This window comes from Eleutherodactylus coqui, chromosome 7, assembly GCF_035609145.1.
Source record: "Eleutherodactylus coqui strain aEleCoq1 chromosome 7, aEleCoq1.hap1, whole genome shotgun sequence".
NCBI lineage: Eukaryota > Metazoa > Chordata > Amphibia > Anura > Eleutherodactylidae > Eleutherodactylus > Eleutherodactylus coqui.
The window spans coordinates 34,667,012-34,688,337 of record NC_089843.1 but is presented as its reverse complement, the minus strand read 5'-3'; the positions used below and the strand labels follow the sequence as shown (position 1 = coordinate 34,688,337).

General features: G+C 42.5%; 1 protein-coding gene across 1 annotated transcript in view; it reads left to right on the top strand.

The window, feature by feature from the left end:
• Positions 1-8,602, top strand: part of DNAAF9 (dynein axonemal assembly factor 9) — an 81,735-nt gene extending 73,133 nt beyond the window's left edge. Inside the window, exon 37 of the mRNA XM_066572919.1 lies at positions 542-8,602. Within this exon, the coding sequence (XP_066429016.1) occupies positions 542-654 (113 nt within the window). The 3' untranslated portion in view covers positions 655-8,602. The remainder of the gene's footprint in view (positions 1-541) is intronic.
• Positions 8,603-21,326: the final 12,724 nt, after the last annotated feature.

Below are 21,326 nucleotides of genomic sequence, written 5' to 3'. Positions count from 1 at the left end.
TCCACGCATCCACAGCCAGCATTGACGCTTTTCAGAAGCCTGTGCACGCAATTCCATTAGTCTCTATGGAAGAGCAATATCATAGAGCCATCTGAAAAGAGTCACTGGAGATACTGCAGTAATGGGGAACCAGTTGAGTACCACAAGGAGCTCCCCGGATTCCACGTCATCTTAACTATAAGCACCATCGTTTAGTTTGTGGTGCTTCTAGTTGATGACCGTTTCCCTTTAAGAGAGAGCCGTAGCCGGCACCACTCCTGGCATCCCTGGACCATAGGGCACTCGTTGAAAGTAAGCCATTTAATTGGGGGTCTTACTTTACCATTGAGGTTCCCCCAAGGTTGACTGTATTATATTGAGCTGCTTCTTGCTGGATAGTGCCCTTTAAGATAAGCCGATCATGATGTACGGACTTCCTCCACAGGAGCCTTACCAGCTTCACCTTATCTAATCCCTTCATGCATCATGCCTTGGCCATTATTAGGGCAGCCATGTTGTCTTGTTACATTTTTCAGACTTGCCCTTAACTCCGGACCCTCAGTTATGGATCAGTTCATATACGATTATGTCATTGAGGCAAACAAAGAGATCGAGAAATACAACCGAGAGCTGGAACAGCAGGAGTATTACGACGTCTTTGGGCAGAAGCTGTGAGAGCTCCGCCATCTCGTTGATGTAGCGTTCGGCATCTCTTGCCATTAGTGAAATAACTGCAGAACCACCGTAACCATCTGTGAGCCGCGTCTCCCTCCTGTTTAGATGCCATTAGTATTCTCCTACAATCTGCTTCATATTCCAAAATGTTGGGGGGGTGGCGGCTGTAAATCAATTTGCACCTTATGTGTTCAGTCTGCTCACAAGAGCGCGACTGCCGAGAGCCAATTACCTGACTTATGTCAGATTTTAATGAACCACTTAGTTACTGCAGACCTAATAGAGTCTGCATCTGTTGTTGGCTTATAGTAAAGCTTGGTCTAGCCAAAGGCACATCTCGGGACTCCGATTGCGGGATGCGACTTCACTCAAATCCCATGTCCGTAGAAGGGAATGAAGAAACTAGCGCAACTAACTTGGTCTTCATTCACTTCTATTGTCTAGCAGTCAAGACTTTAACTCGATAAGACGGGCGATGGTCTACCGTTATCCTGGGTCTTCAGCTTGCGATGACTTGTTCATAGTTGGGTTGGTCATATCATCGGAGCTGCAGGTTCCATTACTTATTCAACACCGCTTATTCCATGACAGTGGCCAGTGCTAGCCTCAATATTTGCATCAACCCTCCCGAATGCAAATGCTATAAGGCAAAGTGTAAAAGTTAGTGACTTTGTCCTACTGGACTTCACTAATATCCATGGGACCGACAGTGCAAGCACTTACTATGAGGCCACTGGTGCTCTGCCGCAAGTTGTCGTCATGTACATTTCTGTTACAGTATTGTTTGTTTTTACTATTTGCGCTTTATAAGAGGATTTTATAAGTCATTCCAATTCAGCAATACTGGGGAATATCAAAGTTGGGTTAACTTTCCACACCCAGCAAGCCCTGGTAGCCATGTTATAGGCAGACATTCCCTTTGATGTGATCCATTGCCTATGTTTTCATATACACTACATTGACGCCTTTACAATGGCTGCTGGCCTTGCTATCGTGGGGTGCACTGACAACCTACCTTTTAAGCTTGTCAGTGATCTTCTTGTTCTTAAGCCATGCTAGATCTCGATAGCAAAACACTCCAAGTTAGCAAATCTCTACAATGTACCCTATAAGCTAGTTGTAGATATCTAATTATTTTAGAAGAAACCAGGATCTGAAAGATTTTGACCAGTCCAATTCTTAGTTTGTGCTCTGCACCTTCTGGCAGCCACTAACCCCCCACCCCCTTCCTCCATGTAATATGTATGTTTGAATTCCATGTTTAAAGGGCCACTCCAGTGAAATTATCTTTTCATTCCTTATGTAACCAATTCCTCGGATAGTATTCCCATTTATTGGAGACTTCCCAATATCCTCCTCAGGTCATGTGACCTCATTCTGATCACCTATTACTTGACTTTATGTTCTCTCAAGAAGTCAATTTTTCAGGCTGCCTAATTTTTGTGTGATGGACAAGCTCTTAAGAGGGGCACACAGAAACTGCTATTAGAGTCATGCCCAGAGTACAATAGGCAATGAGGTGAGGAATGCCGGGGTGTAACAATATGTTTTTGCCGGAGTGGGCCCTTTAAGGAGGTATTTACGGTCAGCTGGACTCTATTCCAAATCTATAGTAGATTTTACAGTGTGACTACTTGAGCTGTAATAACGCTAATGGTTGGATGGTAGCTGTGCTTACAGGTGCCGCCCGGCAATTGTCAGGCATCCACTAGAGCTCATGTTATAGCACCCATACCCTTTTTCTTTTTTAATCTTATTGAGTGAAGACTATTTCATTAGAGGTAGCGTCCTGTATCATTCAGGGAGATTAACCTGAGACGTTCTGGGTTCTGACATGCAGATACCGGGTCTGCTGTAGTATAGCCCCATGGGGCATTGTAGCGCAGCTGTCGCCCACTGATAGAGTGGTTATTTCCAGAAAATTATCCACCGCTGTCAGTAGCTGGACCCGCCGTAGTCTGTACACAGGGAGCATTTAAGGTGGTATTTCCCTTTTCTCACACAGTAGCCTAAAAACCCCACAAGAGCTACTCAAAGCAAGTGCCCGGTTTTATGAAGGGTCCAGAAACTAAAATGTAAAGCTAAAACGTCAAAAGGCGGGGGAATGTTTACTTTAACATATCGGAGATACTTCCTATGGGGAGGTATTTCTGGGTGCGCCTTCAGGGCAGAACACAAGTTTCTTCTCCCAGAGCATGGAACTTGTCTTCACCCTGAGGCGCATGGAGCCATGTTTACAGCAGACGTCTATCCCAGACACTCGGTGTACGCAGCCTTTCTGCAAGCTTGAAGCATCTTTTCTTAGACACTACATTCAGTCTTCCGTCAGCGAAGGAATTACACAGAGGGACGGGCGCATCTCACTTGCTGTTATCGGTTTCATACAAGTGTGTCGCAGGAATCTATCATCTCGGGTCACTAGAACCGTGGTTACACCAGGACACTCGGCCGCGACATGGGTGCAAAAGCGTGCCCCTAACACTCTTGTGCGAAAGCAGAGCGCTTGGGGGGGCTTCAGCTGGAGCAAAGCCACCTCCAGACAGCAGTTACACCCCACCCATTGCCACCAATGTAATACTTGTGCATCAGGATGGGGAGATCCCTCAGACACTTCTAACCTCTGACTCGTTGCATTGGAACTTGGTGCAGTCCCTTTAACTTTGTGACGCCTTCCCCCCAAGCCTTCACCCGTTTAACACTACAGACCCCTTTAGTGACATATAAATGTGCCTTTGCAATGTCACTGGAATGGACAGATAGGACGTTGGATACTACAAGGTGCTTCCAGTGGCATCCAATCAGATTCCAGCATTTGTATAACTAGTTTGATATTCGGGTTCATCGTCATCGTACCCCAGACCTGTCATCTGCTTGCTAACGGCTGCCGCACATCCCCCCCCCCCCCCCCCCCCCCCCGGTCTCTGAAAGCATGGCTCCAGGAGGTCCTATATGATTATCCTTTATTACTCTGTGTTCCTGTGATATGTTTCTTTCAGGCTCTTATTACTAGACTAGAGATATTATAGTGTGTTGTAACGTAGATTTAGGTTTATTACTGATTTGTCTTTTGGGGGATTGAACATGGTGGCTTGTGGGAGGACAAGCCGCCATGTTGTAACCTCCTGGTAATTGGAGAGACATGTGACTTATCTATGCATGGTCTTGGATGATACAGTGCCTCTTAGAATGGATAGGGATTAGCAGACGATGCAAAGCTATCAGTAGGGCTGGACATTGGCATTACTTGGTCCTTCCAGGTCGTCTGTGAAAGGGACATTGATCAATTCTGTAAAGGGTGATAGTTTTGAATTTAAAGCCTAACTCTACTTCTAATTGTAGCGTGCCCATAAACGAGCTTCTTCAGCTTCCCCAACAAGCACCTTGCTGAAGGTTTTGGTACAGGCTTCACTTACAGTTCCAAAGTTGTACCCAAGCGCAGGTATGACAGTCGCAAATATCCCTTAAAAGGGTTTTTCAGCGCTCCACTATTGATGACCTGTCTTCAATAGTTGATCGGTAAGTGTCCGCCACTCACCACCTGATTCAAGTGACAGTGGCACTTGGGTGAACTGTCATTTCAGTGCATAACAGGCACAGCGCCATACATTGCATAGTGGCTGTGCCTGGTATTGCAGCATAGTCCCATTCACTTGATCGGTGCGGAGTTGCTCTCAAGCCATGTGACCGATAAACATGATGTCACAGCCCTCACTCAAGCCCTGCGGCTTCTTCAAGTCAGCTGATCGTTGGGTATATCGAGGCATGAACTTCTACTGATCAACTATTGATGACCTGTGGTCCTGGAAACCCCCTTTTAGTGTCTGCAAGGAGCATAGCCTACAGCCTACTTTCATGCTTAAAGGTTTTGTCTATTTTCAAAAACTAATTTTTGCTGATCTCTGTATGCCCTACTGTCGGGAAACCTGTTATCAGGGGTCTGATCTCCTTGCAGCGCCACCAAAAGGAAATGTGAAGCATTACATAGTGCCAGTAAATTAAATTGACCATCTATAGTATCTGATGCATGTACAGGCTCTGTCTTTCAGACCCTATCGGATCACTCTTGTAGATGAGGGTCCTGAATAATGCCTCTTGGCAACCCCTTTTTTCCCATTAGTCCGGCATTGCGATCATCATGGATCGACTATTGAAACTCCTGACAAAGTTGTGGCCAGCAATAACTTTTTACTTTAGAGGCCATACACGAATGAGCAAGGAGTGGTTGACACTTGGGGGTCCTTTTTACTATGAGCATGTCGGTCAGCGCTCGTTACCTCCGTGGACACAGCAGATTCTGCATTCAATGGGGCAAGCGATCACTGCTAGGATCATTCGTCCCCACTCAGCTGTCATTGATCAGCTGCACAGCTCTCCATTTACATGAGGGGGCGTACGGCTGACCAGCAAGCATATTTGTGCTCAACTAAATGGATCAGCCAACAAATTAACATTTGCTCGTTCTTCGGCCGATCGTCTGTCCTTTTACAGTCCAGTTGTCGGGCGAACAAGCATTTGTAGGCACTTTCAGGCCCAACAATTGACCCGTGTAAAAGGACCTTTAGCCACTCTCTGCATCTGGGAACCAGAGCGGAGAGCATGTATAGACCCCCTCCATGATGTCTATACACCCTGTTAAGGCATATAGAGAAGTCTGTGTACCCTGTAGGTGCACAATGGTAGACGTAACGTCATGCAATAAAGTAGTGGTCACCCAGACGAAAGTTAGGTAGTTGATGGGTGACTTGGAGAGATGAGCATAATCCACATGGTATGTGATGGTACGTCTCTCTACAGTACGGTGGAGTTGGGCTTCTCGTCGTCCTGCTTTCACACCGCTGGTCCCTGAAGGAGGATATTCCGCTTTGTGAAGCCATACTGACATAGAATAGAGATGTGTAGTTTAATCGTAGAGACACGGATTGTATAGAAGAGTGTCTCCTTTGTTTTGACCACTCTAGAGCGCTGCATGTAATCCGTCGCTCGCCGGTCTCTCTTTATAAAGGGCGCTGCTATTAAAAAAAGGAAAAATTTGACGTTTGGGCAAATTTTTTTCTTGTCTAAACGTATGAAAAATAGTAAAGGCTGAGTAGAACTTAGAAATCGTAACCCATTGCCTACATCGTTGAATCAAAGTGGCACACGGTTCCTCGGCACCGCCACAAGCTTCCAGCGATTCAAGGGGCATATCCGGGTAGGCTGTTGGGGGACACGTTAATGATGAGCACACATTAGCTGGTTTTTAAAGGGACAGAACCCATTTAATAGCTAGTGCACTTTGTATCATTTGTAGCTGTTGAATACCTTTCACCAGACTAGTAGTTCTATCGAGAAATTCCGATACCGCGTCGTATCGATCAGCTTACCTCAGAATTTTTTTTTTTTTGTTTTTTAACTAAAATGTTGTTTTTTTTAATAGATACTGATAAGTTTAAGGATACTGTGATGGTGCTATCCCAGGCGAGACAGCAGTGCCTTCCAATCACAGCACAAACAGCCTGTGAGCTGCACCCGTATCAATTCCAATGGATCCTTCCCCCCAGATTTTAAGGGGTTAATAGCGCTGGTGAAAGGATATAAAACTCCTCCGGTTATTATTTTTTCTTTGTACATTTCCAGCACATTCTATATGTATAGGAATTAAAAAAAAAAAAGTTCAAGAAACTCTTTGGGGACTGAAGTTTTAGAATAGGATTGTAAGAAGCCGACTGCGAGCGGCGCCCGCGGGGTGGAGCTCAGACGGTTTCCGGTTAGGATGGAACTTTTAAAATGTTGTTTTTTGTAGATACTTACTGTACCCACGCAGAAGAGGCTTCTGAACAGAGTCCAAAAATCTGCGTCTATTGAATTGCTAAAATGACTGACTGAATGAAGTGCCATTACACTGTGCGATGGCCGTCTGGGTGACCGGCCGCACATAGCGTCCTCAAGGAGTTTACATGCTTTGCTGACCTTATCTTTGGCAGCTTGTGTTTCTATCACAGAGTGAGTGTGTCAAGAGTTGCTGAAGTTATTGGGGCAGAAGGAACAGTTACTGCAAAACCTTTACCCGTTAAAAGGCGTGGCGCCACTTCTGAACATTTAATTCCAAGATGCTTTGCTTTTATTATCTTGTACTGATCTTGGGTCAACCACAGTGCTGCGCTTAACTATTTCTAAAGGGTTTTCCAGGATGACCTATCCACGGATTTCACTGCTTTGGAATCCCGACGGTCAGTGGGTGAGCACACGAGGCACAGTGCTGTACATTGTATAGTGGCTGTGTCTGGTATTGCTGCTCATTCATTTGAGCTACTCTGGCCATGTGACCAATGGACATGGCCTGAGAAGGGAGCTGTAATGTTCACCCACTATCAGCTGATCGGCAGGGGTCACAGCGCAGCTGACCCCCACCCACCAGATATCGATGACCTTTCTTGAGAATAAGTCATCGGTATTTTAGTCCTGGAAATCCCCTTTAATTATTGTTGTTCTCTAATCGCATATAAAGCTGCAATCACTTTTCTGCTAGGTCTCGGTCTGCAGGACCCCACTTGTTGTTGCTGCCCCCTACTGACTATATAAAACATGGTGACTATAACGGGCAGTGGTTATTGCACTCTGGAGTGCAATGATAGAAAAGCTCAGCTAAGACTTCTGTGGATGTCGTCCGTGAGAGCTTAGTGCTGCTTATCGATTTCGGGCAGCCTATAGATTTGTGACTGCAGCTTTGGATGTGAATGTAGTGTGAGGCGGTGCAGCTTTATGTCTAGAATTATCACTCAAAATAATCGTTGTGTGTAAATGCTACCATCGTTAGCTTTTTGGCCTAACGATTTTTAGTTCAGCATAAAAACCATCCTTAGGCCAGCCAGCTGGTAGCAGGGACCGCACACACTGATTTTCCGCGGGAGCACTGATAACATTGTTTTCAGCTGCTGTCCCATGGGAGAACAATGGAGCTGAATGCAGACAACAGACCACCCGCTGTTACTTGCATTCAGCAAAGGGAGGCTCATTTAAATCCAAGTGAGGCTAATAAGCTACTAATAGGCATTAGCACCCATTCGTAGTATTTGCAAAATAAGTGCTCAAAACTGTCACTCAAACTGTCTTTTGAGCGAATTTTGAGCGATCATCTTTTCGTGTAAATGGGGCTTTAGAAGTGCGTCTTTTAGGAGGCAATCAGCAGATTGGTGACTGCAGCTTGGTATGTGAATGGAGTATAAAATATAATCTAACACAAGATCAGACATGTGTTGAGAAGTGGCGCTGCCGTCTATGTTGGGTTCACATGAAGCGCCGCCCTTCTCTGGGACCTATTCCTGCTTTTTCGGAGAAAGTATAGAGAAGAGAAGCGCGGAGTGTGAACCCGGCCTAACTGGAGAGCGCTGGCCATACATACAACGGAAGAAAGGTGATGTGGAGCATGACCGTTCTGTGAAGGATTATTTTTTTCTATTGTTTTGCACATTTGCGCATATTGTTGGATACCCGCCGGTATTCACAAAAAGGGAAAATCCTAGGAGATTAAAAACTGTGACTTAGAGATGTGATATTAAGTTCTAGAATTATTTTTTTTTTTACCTCAGCACTAGAGAGATGTAGCTACAGTTTGTTCACCACTGTGAGGCGCTAACATGCTGAGCTCTCACTCCACAGTGTGCCAAATTCACTTTATTTTTGTTTTATTTTATTTTGCGTCGATTTTAACTATTTTACTTGATTTTTAAGTTGTTTTTACTCTCGTCCACAGACACTACTGTAACTTCAGTAAAACTGAACTGTGTGATTGCAGCTTTTGCTATAACTATTGTATTTATTACGACTTAGTATAGAGAGATGTTATGAAATGACCTTTCCATTTATTTTTGTATTGCTTTTAATGTTTTTACTTGCCATTGTGCAAATCTGATTTTTACACTTAACTCCAATGTATTGCTAGATAACAATAAAGTATTTTACGTCTGTTTTTTGCGTCCTGTTTATTTTTATAGCGCTCCACAGCATCGCCTCGCCCTACATTGCGTCCCTCATCTCAATTCACCACCAAGCCCGCGCCCTCCGCCCTAGCAAAATCAGATTAAGTGCTCCTCTAATTTGAACCTCTTATTCCCACCTCTAAGACTTCCCCTGAGCAGCATTGGTCCTCTGAAGCACGCAACCAATAGCTATCCGGGCAATCACTGGCGCACTAAACTTCAGGCGTGCTCTAAAAATGCACCTCTTCAGGGAGGTATACCGCATACCCTAAACCAAACCCATCTGTACTCCACCTGATGACATGCTCCCTGTCCTATTGACTGCTAGCCGTAACTAACCGGCACCTGCAGTCATACCAATTCAGCCACTATGCGGCCTGACCATTGTCTGTGGATATAGCATCCCTCACTCTCCACCTCGCCATACTGTGCACATCCCTAGCCCTTTTACTTTCTGTATCACCCCACTATTTGTACTATGTAAGCTTGTTGGAGCAGAAACTTCAACCCTACTATTTCCATCAATGAATTACTTAATGTAACCGTGGTCTTGTTTTTATTTCGCCTGTCTTGTAAGCGCTATGGAATATGTTGGCGCTATATAAAAATTATTATTATTGCATACGCACAAAAGTAGAACAACCTTTTTCACCACCTCAATCTCCTTTCTGCCCCCTTTCCCTATGTTTGCCCTCTACTAGCGATGTTATATTTCCAAAAGGTTTAATAAAAAAATATACTAGAATACTGCTCCCTATGTACAAGGATATAACTACTATAATACTGCTCCCTATGTACAAGAATATAACTACTATAATACTGCTCCCTATGTACAAGAATATAACTACTATAATACTGCCTCCTATGTACAAGAATATAACTACTATAGTACTGCCCCCTATGTACAAGAATATAACTACTATAATTCTGCCTCCTATGTACAAGAATATAACTACTATAGTACTGCCCCCTATGTACAAGAATATAACTACTATAATACTGCTCCCTATGTACAAGAATATAACTACTATAATACTGCCCCCTATGTACAAGAATATAACTATTATAATACTGCCTCCTATGTACAAGAATATAACGACTATAATACTGCCCCCTATGTACAAGAATATAACTACTATAATACTGCCCCCTATGTACAAGAATATAACTACTATAATACTGCCCCCTATGTACAAGAATATAACTACTATAATACTGCCTCCTATGTACAAGAATATAACTACTATAATGCTGTCCTCTATGTGCAAGAATATAACTACTATAATACTGCCCTCTATGTACAAGAATATAACTACTATAATACTGCCCTCTATGTACAAGAATATAACTACTATAATACTGCCCTCTATGTACAAGAATATAACTACTATAATACTGCCCTCTATGTACAAGAATATAACTACTATAATACTGCCCTCTATGTACAAGAATATAACTACTATAATACTGCCCTCTATGTACAAGAATATAACTACTATAATACTGCACCTTATATACAAGAATATAACTACTATAATACTGCTCCTATGTACAAGAATATAACTACTATAATACTGCCTCCTATGTTCAAGAATATATTATAATACTGCCCCCTATGTGCAAGAATATAACTACTATAATACTGCCATTTATGTGCAAGAATATAACTACTATAATACTGCCCCGTATGTACAAGAATATAACTACTATAATATTGCTTCTATGTACAAGACTATAACTACTATAATAATGCTCCTATGTACAAGAATATAACTATTATAATACTGCCCCCTATGTGCAAGAATATAACTACTATAATACTGCCCCGTATGTACAAGAATATAACTACTATAATATTGCTCCTATGTACAAGAATATAACTACTATAATACTGCCCCCTATGTACAAGAATATAACTACTATAATACTGCACCTTATATACAAGAATATAACTACTATAATACTGCTCCTATGTACAAGAATATAACTACAATAATACTGCCCCCTTTGTACAAGAATATAACTACTATAATACTGCCTCCTATGTACAAGAATATAACCACTATAATACTGCCCCCTATGTACAAGAATATAACTACTATAATACTGCCTCCTATGTACAAGAATATAACTACTATAATACTGTCCCATGTACAAGAAAATAACTACTATAATACTGCTCCTATGTACAAGAATATAACTACTATAATACTGCCTCCTATGTACAAGAATATAACTACTATAATACTGCCTCCTATGTACAAGAATATAACTACTATAATACTGCCCCCTATGTACAAGAATATAACTACTATAATACTGCCCCCTATGTACAAGAATATAACTACTATAATACTGCTCCCTATGTACAAGAATATAACTACTATAATACTGCCTCCTATGTACAAGAATATAACTACTATAATACTGCCTCCTATGTACAAGAATATAACTACTATAATACTGCCCCGTATGTACAAGACTATAACTACTATAATATTGCTCCCTATGTACAAGAATATAACTACTATAATACTGCCTCCTATGTACAAGAATATAACTACTATAATACTGCCCCCTATGTACAAGAATATAACTACTATAATACTGCTCCCTATGTACAAGAATATAACTACTATAATACTGCCTCCTATGTACAAGAATATAACTACTATAATACTGCCCCTATGTACAAGACTATAACTACTATAATACTGCCCCCTATGTACAAGACTATAACTACTATAATACTGCCCCCTATGTACAAGAATATAACTACTATAATACTGCCCCCTATGTACAAGACTATAACTACTATAATACTGCCCCCTATGTACAAGAATATAACTACTATAATACTGCCCCCTATGTACAAGAATATAACTACTATAATACTGCCCCCTATGTACAAGAATATAACTACTATAATACTGCCCCCTATGTACAAGACTATAACTACTATAATACTGCTCCTATGTACAAGAATATAACTACTAGAGATGAGCGAACGTACTCGGTAAAGCACTACTCCGTCCGAGTAATGTGCTTTATCCGAGTACCTCCCCGCTCGTCCTGAAAGATTCGGGGAGCACCGCTGCTGACAGGTGAGTTGCGGCGGGGAGCAGGGGAGAGCAGGCGGGAGAGAAGGAGAGAGAGATCTCCCCTCCGTTCCTCCCCGCTCTCCCCTGCAGCTCCCCGCTCCGCGGCGCTCCCCGAATCTTTCAGGGCGAGCGGGGAGGTACTCGGATAAAGCACATTACTCGGACGAGTAGTGCTTTACCGAGTACGTTCGCTCATCTCTAATAACTACAATAATACTGCCCCCTATGTACAAGAATATAACTACTATAATACTGCCCCCTATGTACAAGAATATAACTATTATAATACTGCTCGCTCTGTACAAGAATATAACTACTATAATACTGCCCCCTATGTACAAGAATATAACTACTATAATACTGCCCTCCAATGTACAAGACTATAACTACTATAATACTGCTCGCTCTGTACAAGAATATAACCACTATAATACTGCCTCCTATGTACAAGAATATAACTACTATAATACTGTCCCCTATGTACAAGAATATAACTACTATAATACTGCCCTCCTATGCACAAGAATATAACTACTATAATACTGCTCGCTCTGTACAAGAATATAACTACTATAATACTGCCCCTATGTACAAGAATATAAATACTATAATACTGCCCCCTATGTACAGGAATATAACTACTATAATACTGCTCGCGCTGTACAAGAATATACTATAATACTGCCTCCTATGTACAAGAATATAACTGCTATAATACTGCCTCCTATGTACAAGAATATAACTGCTATAATACCGCCCCCTATGTACAAGAATATAACTGCTATAATACCGCCCCCTATGTACAAGAATATAACTACAATAATACTGCCCCCTTTGTACAAGAATATAACTACTATAATACTGCCTCCTATGTACAAGAATATAACTACTATAATACTGCCATTTATGTACAAGAATATAACTACTATAATACTGCCCCCATGTACAAGAATATAACTACTATAATACTGCCCCCATGTACAAGAATATAACTACTATAATACTGCCTCCTATGTACAAGAATATAACTACTATAATACTGCCTCCTATGTACAAGAATATAACTACTATAATACTGCCTCCTATGTACAAGAATATAACTACTATAATACTGCCCCCTATGTACAAGAATATAACTACTATAATACTGCCCCCTATGTACAAGAATATAACTACTATAATACTGCCTCCTATGTACAAGAATATAACTACTATAATACTGCCCCCTATGTACAAGAATATAACTACTATAATACTGCCTCCTATGTACAAGAATATAACTACTATAATACTGCCTCCTATGTACAAGAATATAACTACTATAATACTGCCCTCTATGTACAAGAATATAACTACTATAATACTGCCTCCTATGTACAAGAATATAACTACTATAATACTGCCCCCTATGTACAAGAATATAACTACTATAATACTGCCTCCTATGTACAAGAATATAACTATTATAATACTGCCCCCTATGTGCAAGAATATAACTACTATAATACTGCCCCGTATGTACAAGACTATAACTACTAGAATATTGCTCCTATGTACAAGAATATAACTACTATAATACTGCCCTCTATGTACAAGAATATAACCACTATAATACTGCCCCCTATGTACAAGAATATAACTACTATAATACTACCTTCTATGTACAAGAATATAACTACTATAATACTGCTCGCTCTGTACAAAAATATAACAACTATAATACTGCCTCCTATGTACAAGAATATAACTGCTATAATACCGCCCCTATGTACAAGAATATAACTACTATATTACTGCCCCCTATGTACAAGAATATAACTATTATAATACTGCTCCCTATGTACAAGAATATAACTATTATAATACTGCCTCCTATGTACAAGAATATAACTACTATAATACTGCCATCTATGTACAAGAATATAACTACTATAATACTGCCCCCTATGTACAAGAATATAACTACTATAATACTGTCCTCCTATGTACAAGAATATAACTACTATAATACTGCCTCCTATGTACAAGAATATAACTAGTATAATACTGCTTCCTATGTACAAGAATATAACTACTATAATACTGCCTCCTATGTGCAAGAATATAACTACTATAATACTGCCTCCTTTGTACAAGAATATAACCACTATAATACTGCCTCCTATGTACAAGAATATAACTGCTATAATACCGCCCCCTATGTACAAGAATATAACTGCTATAATACCGCCCCCTATGTACAAGACTATAACTGCTATAATACCGCCCCTATGTACAAGAATATAACTGCCATAATACTGCCCCCTATGTACAAGAATATAACTGCCATAATACTGCCCCCTATGTACAAGAATATAACTGCCATAATACTGCCCCCTATGTACAAGAATATAACTGCCATAATACTGCCCCCTATGTACAAGAATATAACTGCCATAATACCGCCCCCTATGTACAAGAATATAGGTACAGTATGCAGCTGATAGGGCATCAGTATGACTGGAATATACAGAGATTTTGGGTATAGGCAGAGATTTTTATTTTTTTTTATATCACATATCATAGAATGGTTGAGTTGGAAGGGACCTCCAGGGTCATCGGGTCCAACCCCCTGCTCATTGCAGGATTTACTAAATCATCCCAGACAAATATTTACCCAGCCTGTGTTTGACCACTTCCATTGAAGGAGAACTTGCCACCTCCCATGGTAACCTGTTCCACTCATTGATCCCCTCACTGTCTAATATCTAAACCAGTTTCATCCCATTGCTTCTAGTCTTTCCTTGTACAGATGAGAATAAGGCTGATCCATCTGCACTGTGACAGCCCTTCAGATATTTGTAGGCAGCTATTAAGTCTCCCCTCAGCCTTCTTTTTTGTAAGCTAAACATTAGAGATGAGCGAACGTACTCTGTAAGGCCGATTTCGCAATTGAGCACCGCAATTTTTGAGTACTTCACTACTCGGGTGAAAAGATTCGGGGGCGCCGTGGGTGAGCGGGGGGTTGCAGAGGGGAGTGTGGGGGGAGAGGAAGAGAGAGAGCTCCCCCTGTTCCGCTCTGCTACCCCCTGCTCCACCACGCCCCGCCCCCCGGCGACCCCCGAATCTTTTCACCCGAGTAGTGAAGTACTCAAAAATCGCGGTGCTCGATTGCAAAATCGGCCTTACCGAGTACGTTCGCTCATCTCTACTAAACATTCCCAGATCCTTTAACCAAGAGTAAGTAGAAAAGACACTCTGTGCTCAAAACGACAAAGGGTACCTTTTTACAGTCAATCACATTCAATGTTCCGTCCGTTAATACACTTCTTTATTCCTGATTGCACCTGTATTGGCACTACATAATGGGCTTTTTTTCAAGCATGTTACATAAGCCTATAAATAATTGCAAGTAAATGCCTAATAATGTGATATAGAAGGAGGTCACATAAAGGTGCATTTGCTGCACGTCCCTACTTCTACAGCACCACCGGGGGAGTGTCTTTTCTACATACTCTTGGATTATTGAATGGGCTCTTGGTTACCCGGGGAGCCTTCACCAACTCCAGATGTCTCTTCGGTTCAGTCCGGATAAGTGGATAAAGGTACCTTGATTCAACGCCTACGTGGATGACGGGTACAGGTTGGGTTGCCCTAGGTAGGGTTAACCCACCATGCACCAGGTGAGTTAATATTCACCCAGACTATTCATTTGAATGAAAATTAGTACGAGACGCTTTTCTTATTTTTCTTCTTTTCAGATCCTTTAACTGTTCTTCATAGGACATGATTTGCAGACCGCTCACCATCTTGGTAACTCTTCTCTGGACTTGTTCAAGTTTGTCTATGTCTTTTTTAAGGTGGGGTGCCCAGAACTGGACACAGTATTCCAGATGAGGTCTGACGTGGGCTGCATTCACATGAACGTATATCGGCCCGGGAGCTCAGTTCCTGCTCCTGGCTTTTCCATCGCCCCCCTCGTGAAAACCGAGCCGATATACGTTCATGTGAATGCAGCCTAAGGAAGAGTAGAGAGGGATAATGACCTCACGTGATCTAGACTCTATGCTTCTCTTAATACATCCCAGAATTGTGTTTGCCTTTTTGGCTGCTGCATCACATTGTTGCCTCACGTTCAGTCTATGATCTATTCGTATACCCAAGTCTTTTTCACATGTGCTGCTACTTAGACCAATTCCTCCCATTCTGTATGTGCTATCTTCATTTTTCTTGCCCAGATGTAGGACTTTGCATTTTTCCTTGTTAAATACCATTCTGTTAGTCGCTGCCCACTGTGAAAGCTTTTCTAGATCTTTTTGAATACTCTCTCTCTTCCCTAGTGTTAGCTATCACACCTAGCTTTGTGTCGTCGGTAAATTTGATCAGTTTCCCATCAATTCCCTCCTCCAGATCATTTATAAAAATGCTGAATAACACTGGGCCTAGGACAGAGCCTTGTGGTACCCCACTTGATACATTCTTCCACTTGGATGTGCAGCCATTTATGACCACTCTTTGAGTACGATCACTCAGCCAGTTGTGAATCCACCTAACAGTTGCCTTGTCAATCCCATATTTGGTCATTTTTTCAATAAGTACAGTATGAGATACTTTGTCAAATGCTTTACTAAAGTCAAGATATACTATATCCACCGCATTTCCCTGATCAACCCAGTCGGTGATTCTGTCATAGAAGGAAATTAGATTTGTCTGGCATGACTTGTTTGTTACAAACCCATGCTGGCTCTGGTTAATTACTCCAAACGGTCAGGAGTGGAAAGAGCTCTGGTCCTGACTGACCGGTCAACCCCTTACATGCCGTAATTAGTAGACCTCACGGCATGTAAGCGGGTGACAGGGAAAGGTAACTCCAGCTGTCATCCAATCGCTATGTGATTACAGGATGCTGATGAGTCCACATGGCAGTCAGAGGCCTGGTAAAAGTCTCTGGATCTGCAAGGCATGCCAGCCTATCCGAACCTTCCTCCAGCAAGGTCTGATTGCTGAGATGTCCAAAGTACACCGCATTACATAAGTAGTGCAGTGTAGTACAGCAACAATTCAAGTCCCCTTGAGGGACAAAAAAAAGTGTATAAAGTTCATTAAAAAAGGAAAAAATATATTCCATTTTATTATAAAACAAATTGTATGTATTGCTGCCTTCCTAATGATGTGTACTATGAATATATTAGTTATCTAGTATGGGCAACTGTGTGGAAAAATTGAACAAATTAGGTTCCAGAATTGCTATTCTTCATTCATTCAGATCCTAAAATAATGCAATACAAAACTATCAAAAACTCACGGACCCCAAATCGTACACATGGGACTAAACAGGGCCTCCCTCAGCTCATTGGGCCTAATAGTGTTCTGGGGCCTGAAGATCGGCGATGCAAATACAGTTTTTTCTTTGTATATGAGGGGGTTTTATTGTGCCGAAGTAATTCTACTGGTACATCTGTGGGTGTGATCGTACTACAGAGGCAGGTTGGCACATCTTATGGTGCCCTGTAAGCACAAACACGCTGGAATGGCTAAAAAAAAAATACCACTTAAAAAAGTCACCTTTACCCCCCAAAATGTTACTAATGGAAACTACAGCTCCTCTGGCAGCAATCTGTGCCTCACATAAGTGGAAAAATATAAGTATCGTGGGTGTTAGAATGCGGAGGTGCAAATACAATGACAGGGGAAAGTGTGATCAGAGAATGACCTGCTCTGCAAATTACCTCTTGGTGTTGAACAGATTTTTAAAGACTTTTTGCCCCCCCCCCCCCCCCCCAATTTTTTTCTTTTTAACTTTTCGAGCCGAATCTATATATTTTTTTAAATATTGCATTTTTCACACTGACCCCCGAGCCTCATGCTAGTCTGATAATTCCTGTTCCAATGAGAAGCCTTTCCAGCAGTCATCTCACTAAGTTTCCGCTCATGTGCATGAAGAATCATCTCTCCATAGCATGCTATAGAGGGTTATTGCTGCGGAATCCAGAGATGGACGCCCGCTCCGGATCTGCCCGTGTGCATGAGCCCCATGAATCCCACCCCCATATCGCACGCCCCACCTTATCTCAAAATAGCCTGGCATCACTTTGGGGGTGTAGCAGAGTTTCTCCTTTTCAATGGGTGCCATTGCACTGCGTACAACTGGCATGTGGTGTGATGCTGCTGCCGGCCCCCATGGAGAACAATGGGCACTGAGATCAAGCAGTAAGATAGAACAGGCTGAGATTTGTTTGCTGCATCGTGGTGCCATGTAGGAAAGCATCGCTCCTGTGTGTGACCCTATTCAAAAGAATGGGGTTTACATTTGTTCAAGGTTTGTGTGTCGCAAACGCGATTTTAGCGCCCGTATGCAGGCAGCCTGAGGGCTCATGTCCTTGGGCGGTTTTACACCGTGTGCTCCCCGCTGAATGGAGTCGCTGAAAGTCAATGGAGTTTTATTGATCCATGCACGTGTGTAGATACGCGCTGTGCATGCTCAATACATTGCATACGGACCGCGATTTCACACGCACCTAGTTATAAAACAGAGCGGGGAATTAAGAATCGAAGAGACCGTTACACTGCGCATGTCTGCGTGCGTGAGATGCGCGGTACACGCGCTGGCCATACACGGTCTCTGTTGGCAGACCCGGTAGTTGCAGCGGTTTACCGGTACGGCCGCGGACATGAGGCCTAAGGCTGTATCCACATGGGTGTCACACGTATAAACCCGCGATTCTTGATCTGAGCAGGATACGTTTTTGCTTAAAAAGCGCACCGCCTCGAATCTCTGTACTTGCAGTACAAAATGTTTCTCTTTCTGGTTTTAATTAAGAAAATTAACGGACGTCGTCCTTTTTAAGGGTTTTCAATGTCACTTTCCCACTATATAAAGTTTGTATAACTGTATTCCCATCGTTCCGCCTCATAGGGTAACATTTTAGTTATGGCGCTTGGAAAGCGATTATTAAAAACGAGAAAAATGTGCAAAATAGGCCGGTCACTAAGGGGTTAAGCAATCGCAGGTTTTACAGCCGTTTAAAGAAAAAAATTGCTAGAAATCTGGAAAGAGACAAATAGTGTTTTTATAGCAAATATAAAAGTATCAGAAAAATATTGGAAGTAGAAGCGGAGATGACAGCGAGGGGTCAGGCGGGGGCACATGCTGTCCTCGGCCCTGGAATGTGGCCCCTTATCTGCTCATACACGGACCCCCTTACCTATTAATACCCTTGTGTGATGTTATCGGCGGTGGGGCTGAGTGATAGGAGATGTGGGAAACATCCAGTGTGACTGTTCCCTGCAGCGCTGCCAACCCTCCGGCGCCCCTCGGCCTTCAGCCGATGTAGGGCAGGTTTATTTTTGCCCTGGTTTTCCGGGAGAGTACATTACTGTAAATATCTCCGACTTCGCATTGTGTAATATGATCACCCCAAGTGCTGCACCGCAATGATTAACTCATGCTGCTCTATCACTATTGACCACAGCATTTAATGGGTTAAAAAGACGAGAATCACGATCATTCCAATCTTAGTCGTTCAGGCAGAACCTTGGCTGTATTGTACACTCACTATCTGATGCCCAAAGCCCGTGCCATCCTCGGAACGTACCACTGTGTCCTGCGGTAAGGGCGCCACCACGTGCTGTAATAGTACCTCAGATATGCAGGATGGCTAAATATCATTTTCTCCAATGATAAAAGTATCTCCGGTAAATAGAAGTCTTTGCTTCGTCCTCTTCTGCTCCGCTGCTAAAGATCTGTATCACTTTGTCTTATAGGTCTTACTTGTTTTATTTACTGAAGACCAACATGGCTGACCATGGGCAAGCTTAAGGGGGAAACTTAACGTAGTATCCATACTATGTATTATACCCCAGAGCTGCACTCACTATTCTGCTGGTGGAGTCACTGTGTACATACATTACTTATCCTGTACTGACCCTGAGTTACATCCTATATTATACTGCAGAGCTGCACTCACTATTCTGCTGGTGGAGTCACTGTGTACATACATTACTTATCCTGTACTGACCCTGAGTTACATCCTATATTATACTGCAGAGCTGCACTCACTATTCTGCTGGTGGAGTCACTGTGTACATACATTACTTATCCTGTACTTATCCTGAGTTACATCCTGTATTATACCACAGAGCTGCACTCACTATTCTGCTGGTGGAGTCACTGTGTATATACATTACTAATCCTGTACTGATCCTGAGTTACACCTTGTATTATACTCCAGAGCTGCACTCACTATTCTGCTGGTGGAGTCACTTTGTACATACATTAGTTATCCTGTACTGATCCTGAGTTACATCCTGTATTATACCCCAGAGCTGCACTCACTATTCTGCTGGTGGAGTCACTGTGTCCATACATTACTTATCCTGTACTGATCCTGAGTTACATCCTGTATTATACTCCAGAGCTGCACTCACTATTCTGCTGGTGGAGTCAGTGTGTCCATACATCACTTATCCTGTACTGATCCTGAGTTACATCCTGTATTATACTGCAGAGCTGCACTCACTATTCTGCTCCTGGAGTCACTGTGTACATACATTACTTATCCTGTACGGATCCTGAGTCACATCCTGTATTATACCACAGAGCTGCACTCACTATTCTGCTGGTGGAGTCACTGTGTACATACATTACTGATTCTGAGTTACATCCTGTATTAAACTGCAGAGCTGCACTCTCTATGGATGAGAATTGCTGCACCGCTACTGGAGACATTGTAGCCTTCAGCAAGGATGGAATGGAGCTGCTGGCAGGTGGCAGACACTTGGTTCTCCCACTCCTGAACTGGTTGTTAATACTGGGCTGAAGGCAGTAATTGGAAGCTTTAGCAGATTAATGTATAAGCACTTTATTCCACCAAGGAAGGATGCGGGGTCAACAACATTCCTACATTACAAAAAATCCCAAAAATGTCCCTAAATCTACAAACACCCTTTAGTATTTTATCACCTCACATGGACCTTGGGAATCCAGTAAAGGGTTCATCTTCAGCACCTTTATTTAACACTACAAGTCAATAGAGACCGGCTCTCCACGCACCAACTTCCAGATTAGGCCGTCTGCGCACAAACGGGTCGGATTGCGGATGCGGGATGTGAAGTATACAATGAAGCACAGAGTTTGATCTCAGATCCCCACACAGCACTATTCCATGTTTACTTACATTATCTACTATCCAATTAAAGCCCCATTGCCATCCGCGACATCTTCATTGTTCAGCTCCATCCTCGGGGGCTGCACGATGAAAGTACTGGAGTCACCATATCCGGCACATACCGGCATCGGATGGACCCTATTGACTATATTGGGGCCCCTCTGGTTTCTGGCATTTGGACTGCCATTTTACCAGACTAAGTAGTGCTGCATGCTGCGGTATGTCATCTGGGATTTTCTGCCGGATCTGTGATGGATTTCAGATAAGCGTATTACGGGTGCATTTCTGTGTCTGTAACACGGATGTGAGTCCCGGCCGCGGGGTTTACTGATGCAAGCTCGGAGCATCATTGGTCCTCGTGATCTCCGCATTAGGGCTAGGAAACCCCGCAGTCGAGCTGGCTAAATATGGACCCTCTAAAGACTTCACACAGCACTGTATACAGGACCGATACATAGAGACTATAA